We start from the raw sequence: 13,723 nt of genomic DNA, 5'->3' as shown, positions 1-13,723 counted from the left end.
TCCAGGAATTGTCATTATTGCTAATGCTTTGCACCCACTCTGCTCTGATTACTTTTAGTGCTGAAGGTTCAGAACAGTGTCCAATCAGTCTTCAAGCAAGTGTATGTTCCAAAATCAACACTGAAGATTAGCTAGGGTTAGCTTGTATATAGATGTCTGATAAACCTGTTTTCCTAGTAATGGGAAACTGTTTAGCTTAAAAATCTTAAAAACAGTAATTTTTATTTAAAAATGAAAGATCATAAATGTTTTGAATCTATTATCATATAATTATAACCTATGAAAAACAAGCAGTTGAAATTAATACTGAGTGAACATTTTTCTCTCTGGAGAATAGCTCTTGATGCTTAATAACTGTATATAAGGGTAAAATATATTAGTATTTTTTTCTTTTATAATTTAATAAATAAATGAGTCTCTTACATATTCAGAGTAATAGTAATAGTAAAAACGTTTTTGTTTCTCATGCATATGCATACAGGCTCCATGCCAACCAATTATGAACGTTATTATGGCTTCACGAGGTTTGCTATTGAGCTCAATGAGTTAGATCCTGTGCTGAAAGATCTTCTTCCTACAACAGATGCACGATTCAGGCCAGATCAAAGGCAAGAATGCTTGTTTAAACACTTAATTTTCGCTCATTTTAAGGCTGGGATTAGCTGAGTATTGAATTTTGTTTATGTCTTCACTACAGTCTGAACTTGGAGGATTCTGCTAGCAGAGAAGGTACTCAGTACTGCAATCAAATTTCTGCTTTACCCAGTTGAGGGAGAGTAGAAAGTATCCTGTTTGTAAAGCTATAATACAAGTCTTTTAGCAGACGTAGGATTCTTCATGACAAGCTGGAAAGACATGCTCTGTAATGTCATGCCCTCCAGCTATGAATTGAGGCAATATTAATTCCCCCCTAATTCTCAGTTCACATTACTTCAGCATCTGTGATGCATTGAAGTAGCTAAAGAAGTTGTATGCCTAAGGCTGAAGGTCAGGTACATGCAACTGGGGAGTCAAATATCAGTTATTCTCATTTTATGGGGTTATGACTAGATCTTAAAGTACAACACAGACAACAGGCTTGGTTTCTGCTCGTCTTTTGTGTTGACTGGTGCTGGAAAATCCCTTCTTCTGGATACTGTATGATTGCTATAGGACCTGCTATTATCCATACAGGCTTCTGGAAGAAGGAAATGTAGAAGCAGCAGCATCAGAGAAACAAAGAATAGAAGAACTCCAGAGAAGTCGGAGGCGGTACATGGAAGAAAACAGCATTGAATATGTACCCAAATTTTTTAAGTGAGTCTTTTCATTTCAGTAGAATTCTCTCTGTTTTTATTTGTGTAACTGGACAAAGAACTACATCAATTACCACCAGCATAATCTGTTTAATCATGAAAGCCTGGAAAATGGCAATTGTAATGATCAGATACCTAGTCTCAGTCTGAAGCAATTTTTATGTAGTTTAAAGCTTTGTAATGGAGAGTATCTGATCATTTTCTCACAGTGGGCAACAGCTAACAATTCTGCTGCACCCCATGGCCAATGGTTTTTGAACTTTGAAATGGAATAGAAGTATAGCGTTCTAGGAGCTGTTAGCTTAGATCATTGCTAGCTCTTAGGAGGCTATTGTTTTAAGCCATTGCATAAACAAAGTAATAAATAGGGACCTGAACAAAAAAAAGCATACGTACACACACATACATATAACGTATATATATGCATTTAAATTGCAATTGATTTATTTTTGAGAGTGTTTTTTTTTTTTAATTAATCATTCTTCTGAATCAAGAAATACTGAATCATATCAAATAGTGTGATAGCTTGGGGAATCAGAAGTGAACAGATTGAAAGTGATTAATCTGTTTTTTTTTTAGTGGAAAATTAACATAATCCAGAGCAAACAATCAAGTATTCTGCAAGCTAGATATCTTTTTTTGATCCCCTGCACAGAACCTGAATCTGTTATGACCAAGGAGGCTTTTTGTAGCTTTAAAACCTGCTTACCAAGATCAGACAATGGATTTGTAGGTTTGATTGTTTTCTGAACTTTCTACTTCTGGCACAGACAGAGATTGATTTTTGTTTTTAAATCCCTGACTGGTCTTACCTCCTTTTGAAATATTAAATCAGATTTAATGTTGGGGATAGATCAGAGAGGTATAGAATTTGATTGCAAATTGTGTAGGAGCAGAGATCTATGGTCAGATCTTTATCTTTCCTTTTTCTTCTACAGAAAAGTTATCGATGCTAATCAAAGAGAAGCCTGGGTTACCAATGAAACCTACTGGGAACTGCGAAAGGATCCTGGATTTAGTAAAGTAGAAATTCCCGTGCTCTGGTAAACTGAGAATGTAGATCTAGTAAACATATCACTCTCCGAAGAAAAAGTAACTATGCACAATATGTTTCTTATAGCTAAGCGTGGTTTGTGGGTCTGTGGAAAAACCTATCATTTGCATTTATATTCATCTTTATAACGGACTTTTGAAAGTGCATTAGACCAGGCCCCTGACCACTTCTGGATCTTTTTAATTTTGCAGCAGCCATTAAAAAAAAATAAAAAAAAATAAAAAAAAAAAAGGAAAGAAAGAAAGAAAAAGGAACAAACAGAAACGTTTTAAAGTTTCATACACTGAAAATTCAGAACAAGAGAAGCAGATGAGTTATCCAAAGTCACTCTGAAGAGGTGGTAAACACAAAACTGCAACCGGTGCTTTAAACAGACATTACGAGTAATGTAATTTAAATTAAAAAAAAAAAAAAAAAAAAAGAGGAAGAAAAACAGAAAAAAAATCCATTTTGTTTCAACTATTTTTGTTAAAAACTCTTGCGTCACCACACTGTCATTTCTGGCTTCAGATTAGTCCTTTGGTGTGATGTGCTTGGACTGACCTTGTCAAAAAGATAGGCTTTTCTGGAAGCTGTTCCCATTCATATGCCATTGTTCATGCCTTAAACAAAATATGAAGATGTACAGTAAGTCATTTTAAAATATGTATGCTTAGGCTTATGTGAAGGGCAGATTTTTAAAGCACTAGGATTTTATCATGCTATAAATATTAGAGAACCTGTATTATTTAAAATCAAAAAACAACCAAACAACTGTATTTCAGAGGGATGAGGTCTACTGTACATGCTTTAGCTTTGGAAAGCTGGTTGTATAATCAGACTGAAAAGAAGCTGCTAACTGGTTAAATTTGAGGTAATTTTGGTAAATGCATATGAATAACTAGTCAGAAAAATCATATTCTAAATGACTGATTCTGAGATGTGATCATCTCTTAACACAGACTGGACATGGTCTTACAGCGAATCTCATTTCTCTATAACTGCTTATACAATTAGGATTCCCTAAAGCTTTGCAACAGTGTTAAAGCACAGAAAGATTTCATGGGAAGGTCTCTGGCTTCGCTCTAGAGGTTGGATAGTACTTTAAATGCAACTAATGTTTTCTGCCATACATGCTGTTTACTGGCTCCGTTCTTTCCCCATCCACTCTTCTTATCTAAATTTATAGTTGAGAGTAGGGAAGAGGTTCCCATGCACTGTAGATAGCTACTACTACTTGTGTTGCCAAAATAACTTTTGTGCAAAATTATATTTTACAATTTTTCATAAAGTGATCCTGTATGTTTTGGTTAGGAACCAAGTCTCATATGTGTTGCTAAGCCTCAATTAATATATGTGGGAGAAGTCTTGGCATTTTCTGTGTGAAAATCTTGGAAACACTAACGAGTAGAAAGACAGGTTTTAATAAAATGAAAAAATAACTTTATTAGGTAAAAATTGCATTTCATATGGTATGACCTAGTCTTCCATTTACACACACATAATACATCCTCCAGACACTGATGTATATGCACTGTATCTGTATTTCTTTCTACATATACACAGCATACATAATGCACTTTTTTTTTTTTTTTTTTAAGATTGATTCCAGTAATGAGACCTAAAAGAATGATTGGATAGCTATGTGATCCTGCCAGTAGAGTTGTGTGAACAGCTCTCAGTGGAATACCACATGTACCCATCCCTCTACCTGCCTCTTCCTTTTGCAGAGTCAGGTCCCTACAGAGCTGAGATTACTGTGATTATTTAATACCCATTTAGTTCTCAACCTTGTTTGTAAGGCAGAGCAACTAGCTACTGATGTATTCCAGCTTCTTCACACAGTTACGTTATCAGGAAGAAATATGAAAAAATTAGATAGAATTTTAAAGAATTTTGAATAGTAAACATTGCTTATGAATGCTTGGTATAAAAAGTTGTGTGCAGATTACCAGGATTTCTTCCAAAGAAAATTGTGAATTATTTGAATAATGATATAGTTTTCTTTCCTACTTGAACCCGTTTTTTTCTGCAGCTGTTATTATAAGAAAATGAAAATATATAATGGTTTGTTTGTTTTAATCATACTTGGTTGACTTCATCATACTTGCTTTAATGGTGTTACACTATGAATCAAATTGGCACATTGTGTCCAAAATAGCAATTATTTTATGTCACTTCCCTTAAATGCAACATTATTATTTACCCACATTACACTCCAGCCTGTGTGCAGTTCACTGTGATATTAGAAAGTATTGGAAAGTGCGTGATTGCAAATACATTTGAGGGACAGAAATTGCATGTTCTCTTTCTTTTACATTTTTTTAAGTTGTCTTTTAATTTAAATATAGAAATAAGTTTAGTTTTAGTGTTCTAGTGTTCTCTGAATGCCATTCTTTGCAATGCAAACTGAAACTTGGTGAACACTGAGGATGTTATCAGTGCTTGAATTATTCTTTTACAATTATTTATCTCATACTCATTGAAAGAAAAATAGCTTTCAAATTTTTAGAATTAAAAAAAATGTGATGTGCTTAATCTTTTATTGAAGGAACTGTTTAAACGTACTGGATGTTAAATTAACTGATTGTTAAATTAGTTAATTATTAGTTAGAGGAATTGCAAAGCAAAGTGTTGCAAGATATTGTTGTCTTTACCAGAATTCTAACAGTGCCAGCAGGTGTGCCATACGGCAGTTTCCTATAGTACAGAATTCTCTCACAATTTTCTGTGTAAAGTCGATTACTTTTTTCCTGCAACCATGGGGAGACACTGGGACATATTTTGTGCTGTTTCTAGAGAATGGATTACTAAAAGACAGGTCCTGGGGCTCGTGCCCAAACTATGATTTGCAGACATCCTATGAGATGTCACCATCTCTGAGGTGAGGGCGATGGCAGGCTGCCCACCCTTCTGCCAGTGCAGTGCAGTCAGATTTCCTGCAGTGTGGTGGGAAGTCTATTTTGCAGCCTGGCACCTGCTGTAAGCACTTGCTGCTTTTTGGCAATGTTGCTGCTGCCTGACCGTCCATGCCAGCTTGTGGGATGTTTGTGCCCCAGGTGGAGACCTTTCCATTTCTGTTGAACTTCACAAAGTGTCTTATGGCCCAGGGCTCATGCTGAGCAAGGTCCTCCCGACAGAAGCTCTGCCGTTTGGTGTGCCATTGAATCCTCATTTAATGCCAACTTGTTAGGGTGTAATCTGTGTCCTTGCCCAGGTCACTGGTGAGATAGCCATCAATAAAGGCCACAAAATTAACCCCTTCTTGCTGGTTGCCATTGGGGTGTAAGCCATTGGTCAGTGCTCTTTAAGCCTGGGGCTTCAGGCAGTTTTTAGCCCACTGAAAACTCCTCCATTCAGCCAGGCAGTATTTCCTTTGGTAAGGCATAAAAGATACTTACTCAGTAGATTTAATTGCTACAGGTTTAGTATACGGTGAAAATTAGTGTATTTAAAAACTCTTAAACAATTTAAGAAGTTCTGACTTTTATTACAAAGACATTTTCGCTTTTTCCTGTTTTCTCAAACTACATATTTGTGTATAAAATACACAGCCCTTATACCTTATTTCCACAATAGTGAAATGTACCTTCAATTAATATTTAAAAGTGTACTTCAATTTGTTCCTTGTTCCGGATATGATTCGTTAACAATAGCTATTTTCATCAAAAGTCATGTCATCTTACTTAACTTCATTCCTATTTAGGATCCATATTAACAAGATGGCAGAATTTTCTGTGTATTAGAAACCGTTACCTCAGCAGGAGATAAAATTTGAATATGAGTTGAAACCGTTACCTCAGCAGGAGAGAAAATTTGAATATGAGTTGATTTTCATATTTTTACTGTGATTAAAAAGTCATCTCAACACCCATTCTACTTCTAGACTGATGTAGGTTGCATGAAATAAACTATTTTTGTATTTGGCTTTAAAAATGTAATCCCACTGTAATACTCTGGTCATCTTATAAATACTATTACCCTTTTTTCTCCTCATTTTGATCTTCTGACTCTGAATGAACTTTTATATTATTTGTGAGTTCTGTTTGAACAACAGATACCAGGCTGATTTTAAGTATTGCGGGAGATGCACGTTGCCAGCACTGGTGAGATCAGAGACAGAGATCAACACTAGCTGTTTAAAATGTCATTGGCTGCAGTTGAGGAATTACCTTTATTTCAGTTGTCAGGATTAATACTGGAGCTGCATAATGAAAACAAGAAGAGTTTTTTAGATTAAATATACCTGAAAGGTAGTTATTTTTGATCATGCACTAAAATCGAAGGGTTATGTTAAAGAGAGTTCCGTGTGGCTAGGGGAAGAATGATCAGCGTTAACAAAATTGTGTAAGAAACACTGGAATGTCCTCACCAGTCAGCCTGTGTTACAAACAGACTTTGGAGAAAGCTAACAAATGTGTTATGTCGTAAATGCTTATCTCAGTGACTACTGGAGCTGCTATCTAGCATTTTCTTCTTGGCTGGCATTAAGTAACAGTCGTCAAAATAGTATAAAACTTTAATTTGTTCTTTTGAGCATATATTATTAAAAGTAGAGGCGTTCAAGGATACAATTGCAACTACATTTTTGTGTTCATCTACTAAAATTGCAAGGGAATGCCTGGTTACTTTTATTATAATTTTGCATCACTCAAAAGATAAGTTTCATGGAAAACGTTTTTTTTTTTTTGTTGTTGTTGTTGTTGTTTTTTGTTTTTTGTCATAGTTGCTTTTAACAGAAGAATCTAGACTGTGTGTGTGAATAAAGGTTTAATTATCCCTGGGGAGGATATCTCCCTAAGCTACTTTGGAAAAGTGAATGGCATCCATAAGAATGTTAAGAATCTCAGTAAGCTCAAAGAAATGGCCTATTTACAGCAGTTTATTTTATTTTTGTGTTATATACCATAAAGGGGTCTACTTACAAAACCAAACATTCTTCGCTCTTTAAACTTGAATGTATAAACCCCTTCATTGATGAGCTTTGGTACACATTCCATCTTCCTTCCACTAAATTTGAAAGCCTCTTTCTAAAACCTCCTTTGGAAGATTTTTATACAGTATCTTGTAAGTTAAAAAGTGACAGCAATGTACTTGTAGCTGCTTTATATACCCATCTCCTCCTGTGTCGAGTTTTGTGGTATTACTAAACCCATCATGTCTTTAATTCTTCTTCCCTTGTGTTCTCTAACATACCTCAGAGAAGGGAGAGAAAGACTGCAAGAGAACAGTGAAACTAATGACAGCAATTCTGTCAGTGACACCATTGTAACAAAAGAGAAAAAAATAGGAAAATTTCAAACTTGCATGAATTAAAATGTCAGAGCAGCTGTTAAATCTGTTCCAGGCAGGTTATGTTAATACCATTTATCTTTTCACTGATCCATGACAGCATGAGAAAAGGGAGGATTGGTGACATTTGTTCTGAATGAATTCTGAAGGTGAGGGAAAGTTTTATTCCATTTATAAATAAAAACTGCTGTAGACAATGTTTTGGTAAAAGTATATTGGTAATGTGGACAAAGAGAGTTACAGATTTTATAAATATGGAAACCATAAAGTTGGAACATATATTCCAGTCAGCAGCATGTAAGATACTGTCATGACCTTTGAACAGTTCAGTGGCAAAGCTACCTATTCGTACCCTTAGAGCAGTGATCCAGATGTTGTCTCCCATGAAACACTAAAACATATTTCCATATTTAGTGCTACTTTTAATAGTCTGCATTAGTGAATGAGGGATATCTTACGCTAAGTTATAATCTTCTTGCCATAAACTATTAGGAATGCAGAATGGGAAAAGGTGAGCAGATTCCTGCAAAAATGCAGAATTGGGTAACTTAATTGTTTTACTGTGGGCATCCTTATGATGAAAGTCATACAAAAGCAACACTTAGAGTGATAAATATTCAACCAGAACAATTCTTCCTTGTGCCAGTCAGTTCAGCCACAAATAAATATTTTTCCTTTTTTTTTTTTTTTTTTCCCCCTGGAACTGTATTGCTGTTTATGATTGCATTTGTGACAATTGGAGACTGTTGCGCTGATTTCTCATGCCCACCAAGGACAGTCAGCAGTAGAAAAGATTGCAAGTTCAGATTTCTTTTCTTGTAATCCTGTGTTCCTTTGTCTCGTAGTCCTCTTCCTTTGGTAAATTCACCTCAACCAGGAATATTACAGTAGCATTTAAAAAGTTAATTTTAGTTTAACCTTCAGTATTTTCTGGGCAGAGGAGAATTCAGGATTTCTTCTTTAACTGTCTTGAATAAATAGAGATGTGATGTAAAACTATCATCGTATTTGCATAATATTTTATAAAAAATATTTGAGATCAGACCAGCAATAATGAAATAATACATAAAAATTTTAAACATGCATTTTTCACCTATCTTGAAGTCAGTGTTGAAACTTACCATTCTAATATCAGGATAGAATTGATGTCTATTTAGTTCTTAAAATAAGTGTGACTGATATTCTTTGGTGGTTTAAAGGTAGCATAACAAATTCAGATCACAATAAATTTTATATTTAGCTGGGTTTCAAACAAGATGTGACTATGAGCTGAGAATAGATGTTGATGAATATATATTGGTATGCAGACATATATGCAAAGATAGCAACTAATAGCTTTGTTAAGCTTTTGCTATAATTAGTAAAAGCGGTGTTCTTGTTTCTTTAAAATTATTTATAGACTAATTATTTTCAAGCATTCATTCCCCACTAAGAATTAATTACATGTCAAGTTTGAGTTTTAAAAATTAAACAGTGTTTGGAACTTGACAGGCACGGAGAATGGTTCTCCTGTCATGCAATTAATGCTCAGATCTTGCTAAACCTCCACTTTCCAGATTAAGGTAGACGTAGAATAATCATTCACTAAAATTTTGAAATTTTGTGTGGACCCAAAATAAATACTTGTAGGCTTTTTTTTTTTTTTTTTTTTTTTTTTTTTTCTGGATGGGATTCCTTTTCGTATATTGATTCGTGTCTGAAATTTACTATATAATAATTGAGAAATCAAGCTGTTAGCATCTTATGTTTGAAATATTTTCCTTCACCAAACTGCTTGTTCATTAACTGTTGCAGCAGGTTTTCTGAAGCAGATGTTTTATTTAGTGTATAAGAAGACATCATAAAATTGAACTACTGTGGCATCCAGAGAGATCATTAAGATAGTTTTGTATTAGGAGATTAGGTATGTTCGCTTTGTTGAAACCAGTAGCAAGCTTTCTTCTTTCAGTCTGTATCTACTTCCCTTTGTATAAATATCTTTTTGGTGAATTGCAATTTCTGAGCATTTCAACAGCAGAGAATTCTATATTTTCTCTCCTTTTGCACAAAGTTAATACAAACTGGAAGCAATGTCACACTTTTTGGTGAGATTAGTTCCCATATGCACACATGTGATGTGGTAAATTCCAGTATTTATAGACTGCTCACATGCTGAAAATGCCATTATAAGAGTAAGGTTTAGATTAGCTGTCAGTTTTACTTTGCTTACTGAGCTTCATCACTTTTATCAGCATTTACTTTCAGATGGGAAACAACCTTGCACCATTTCTTTACTACGTAAAAATGTCAAAACATAAATAGCTAAATGGGCATTATTTGCTGATTTTCCATACCTCTGTGCTTATTTGACAAAAAAAAAAAAACAAAAAACAAACAAAAAAACCCAAACACCCACACCAACAAATCTCTTGATTTCTTGTGCACCTTTATATAGCATCTTTGTAAAAGGTGGTCCTCAGAGTCTTTCCACTGCGATTATACAATTGTGTTAACTAGAAAGGTATATAGAAACTTACTTAATTTTTTTTTTTTAAAGATGAATTTTAAAAGCAAATAGTTGCTTTCTAAGAAGCCCAACATAAAGAGTCAGTGCTGCTTTTCTGAGTAGCAGATAGACAGTGATTGTTCTGGAGGGCAGTAACACTGTAACTGCAAAGGGTCTATGTACATTGATGCACCAGACAAAAATTTTTATGTTGTTTAAAAGGAATAGGAAACTGTCACTTAAAGGAAAAAAAAAAAAAAAAGAAAAGGAGAAGCATTTATGTATCCAAATACAGAAACATTGCCGAAAGCATTATTTTTGAACACTGCAATATTAAACTGCACCTGCAGCACCCTTCATTTTGTGCTCAAAAGTTCAGCGTGGACTTCCATAAGATGAAGGTGAAAAAGATACTGGGGAAAAAAAGTCAGTACAATAATTTTTAAATGACTCAATTGAAAATTGATGTGCAAATCTTTGTGTTAAAAGCTTTATAAACTACTTGAAGTATTGCAATTCTTAAAGGTTTAAATTTAGTGATTCATAGTACATTGAGTAATTTAAAATAATAAAAAAATCTTCATCTTGATTGCTTTCCTGCAAATGCTCACTTATTTTTGCTTGACTGCCATTTTGGGGGATCTTTCAGGATGATGATTCTTTACATCTTCTTGATCCTATGCTCCAAATACTGACTGTAAATGTGCCTGTAAAAAGCACTTCTACTGCTTACAGTTACTAAGCATCAACAGTTGATGAAAAATGTAGGTAGGATATAATTTGTATTAGACTTTTAATTCAAATGCAATAGCTAATCAGCAATGTACACCCCAGATTTTTTTCTGCTTGGACTCTGATCTTGCACAGGCACCAGTACATCCTTAGGATACCTACTGCAAGTTGTCTCATTGAATTCAGTTAAAAAGATGTAGATATTCATGTTTAAATGAAAAGGCTCAATGTTGACAGTTTTAAGAAATCAAAACAATGTACCTGGTTGCACCAGGCTTTGTAACACACGATTTTTAATCCCTATGAGCTTAAACAAATTAACACCAATGCAGATGAGGCTGAGCAGCTCCTGTTGATACTCCGTTGAACTCAGTGAACTTCCAGGGGAGTGGATGGTCTGGCTGCTCAAATCATATTTCAGTTTCAGGCTTATCGTGCAGTCAAGCATAGATATTCAGCTACTTACACTTAAGCTTATTTTTGACCATGTGCACAGTCTCATGGAAGATCAATGTGTGAAATGCAGCTGTATTCACTGCTTGCCAGTCAGAGCAATTTATTCAACTTTGACTCTTGCATTTTGGGACCTTATTCTGGGGCTTGCAGTGTTTAAGAATCAGTTAACGTTATATCTCTGCAAAGATCAATTATGTATGACATTTGGAAGAAAATGCAGGAGAACAGATCATTGACAATTAATCATACTGTCTCACTCTGGCAAGCTTAATTGTGCGAATATTTGCAATTCCTGTCCCTGTTTCCCTGTGCGCTCCTCAAGCCAGTGTGAGCCAGAGCAAAGGCTGCTAGTGCCATATGCCGAGGGGAGCAGGAGACTACTTTTGCTGACTTGTGAAGAAGGGATGGCTAACTAAGAGCATGCTCCAAATCTCAGCCTACAAAGCATGAATGTGAGAAAGTGCCTCCCCTCTCTCCTGTTAGGCTTTAGCACATCAGTAGAATTACTGTATTTGGGATATTGAGTTCTCTGGCTACTTCAGAGATCAAACCCACTCGCTAGCTGGGAAACAGCAGTGAAAAAAATAATTTCAAGTTCTCACGTAGCACAGCTGCAATACACTTACTCTGTGTCTTTGCACCCATGAGTTGTTTTTGACCATGCTGTTGTAGTAACCCTGAATGCAGATGAGGCCTCATGCCGACTACCTCTCATGCAATAAATAATAAGCTCATGCAGCAGTGGGTGTTGGTGATGATCCTTTGGGAACAGGAGCATCTGTTGGCCACGTGATTCAGGGAGGTGGTAGTGGAGGTAGTAGTAAACAAGAGAAATTACTTTAATTAGGAGTTTAATCCAGTGATGCTCGTGGTATAGACAATACCCACGATACCAACTCCAACTGAGGAAGGTCCTACAGCTTCTAGTAGGAAATAAAGGTGATCTTGGCTATGCTATAGTTTCTGTTTTGCTCTAAAATGTAACAAAAGATGTCATCTGTTTCCTTCAAGCTGAGCCAGATTTATCAGGACGTTATGTCCAAAAAACACACACACAATTTTAGTTTTTGAGGAAACATGATGCTCTTTTACCTGTTGCAATGTAATTGGATAATGCATGTACAAATGACTTGTTTAGCCTGCCAATGAATGTTGCTAATGCCTTACCAAAAAAAAAAAAGCGTATTTTTTGTATTTTTTTCCTCAGAGGCAAATCCAAACAATGCTAGATTTGGGAAACTGTTTACTGAAAAGCATTTTCTAATAGATCTCTGAAGAAGTGCAATTGTATAATTATTATTGTTCAGTGCATACAGTACATTGTCTCCATCACTCTGTACACTGCTGCTATTAGTGCTTGTTCTAATAAAACTCAATGTACACTGTTTAATCTGCTGTCATCTGTGTTCTGATTTATTAACATGAGAAATGCCACAGAATATGAGTCTTGAATGACTTGTTTGTAACTAGGTAAGTGGACTGGCTATTAATTGTATAATTCTGAATATATGTTGTGCAGATTGATTTTGTAGAGGTGGCAGCAGTAACACTGAAAAAGCTGCTTCTCAGAAGCATCATCCTGTTCCTTTGTAACCTGTTTCCACTGCAGGATTATTTTATAATACTTGTGCCATGTGACTCTCTGTGCAGTTCCTTTAAATCTGGCAGGAGCTACCAACTGCGGCCTCAAAGAAGATAATTTTCTTTTTGGTAGTTCCTAGTTTTATCTTTGTGCTACAGCTGGTCAGAGCCTTTTGCCTTTTTTTTTTTTTTTTTTTTTTTTTTTTTTTTTTTTTCCCATGTCAGCTTGCATTTTGTAATTAAAGGGAGCTTGTGATATGTTTCTCAAGTTGTATGTGAGAGAGTGGGGGAAATGGGTTCCTGATGTTCTCTAATAGAATTGAAAAAAAAGAGGTGTGGAAATAGAGGGGAAAAAAGTTACTAGACACCCACCCATTCTGATATCTTCGAAAAAACAACAGTATGTGGGATTTTTCCGTTATGTGTTCTTGTCTGTTGTTCAACCCTTAAATCAATTATATTTTATTTAAAATGAAAGCACAGTAAAAAAAAAAAAAATGTTTTGGGGCAGAAATTAAAGTTTGTGTTGTTTCTTGGCATTATAGAAGAACAAGTGTTCAAGCAGTCTGGAAGGCTGCCTGCCTGGAAGCAATAGCAATGGAGTAAAAACACCTTTTTCACGAATGGCAATTTAAAATTTTTTATTATTATTAATTTTGTGTGTGGTGGCAGAATATATGTCTGATGTCATCCAAACAGATGCTCTGAGTATGGATGTAGGCTCTGAGCTAATTTTCTGTTAAACAGTTACTTCAGTGGAATTCAGCTTGGGTTTCACATTTCTGTAGTTTGGACCTGTACTTTGCCTCTCAATGTTTGGAAAAACCAGTCTAACTCTCTTCAGTGACG

At 35.2% G+C, this 13,723-nt stretch overlaps 1 protein-coding gene across 4 annotated transcripts in view; it reads left to right on the top strand.

Moving 5' to 3' along the window:
- Positions 1–12,683, top strand: part of OSBPL6 (oxysterol binding protein like 6) — a 99,282-nt gene extending 86,599 nt beyond the window's left edge. For all 4 annotated transcript variants that reach the window (XM_084524848.1, XM_084524847.1, XM_084524846.1 and 1 more), the window contains 3 exons: positions 482–608; positions 1,174–1,296; positions 2,234–12,683. In XM_084524848.1, coding sequence (XP_084380974.1) covers positions 482–608; positions 1,174–1,296; positions 2,234–2,342 — 359 coding nt within the window. In that variant the 3' untranslated portion in view covers positions 2,343–12,683. The remainder of the gene's footprint in view (positions 1–481; positions 609–1,173; positions 1,297–2,233) is intronic.
- The last annotated feature ends 1,040 nt before the right edge of the window (positions 12,684–13,723 follow it).

The sequence above is a fragment of the Aythya ferina genome (genome assembly GCF_964211825.1).
Source record: "Aythya ferina genome assembly, chromosome: 6".
Taxonomy (NCBI): domain Eukaryota; kingdom Metazoa; phylum Chordata; class Aves; order Anseriformes; family Anatidae; genus Aythya; species Aythya ferina.
This window is presented reverse-complemented; position numbering and strand designations above follow the sequence as displayed.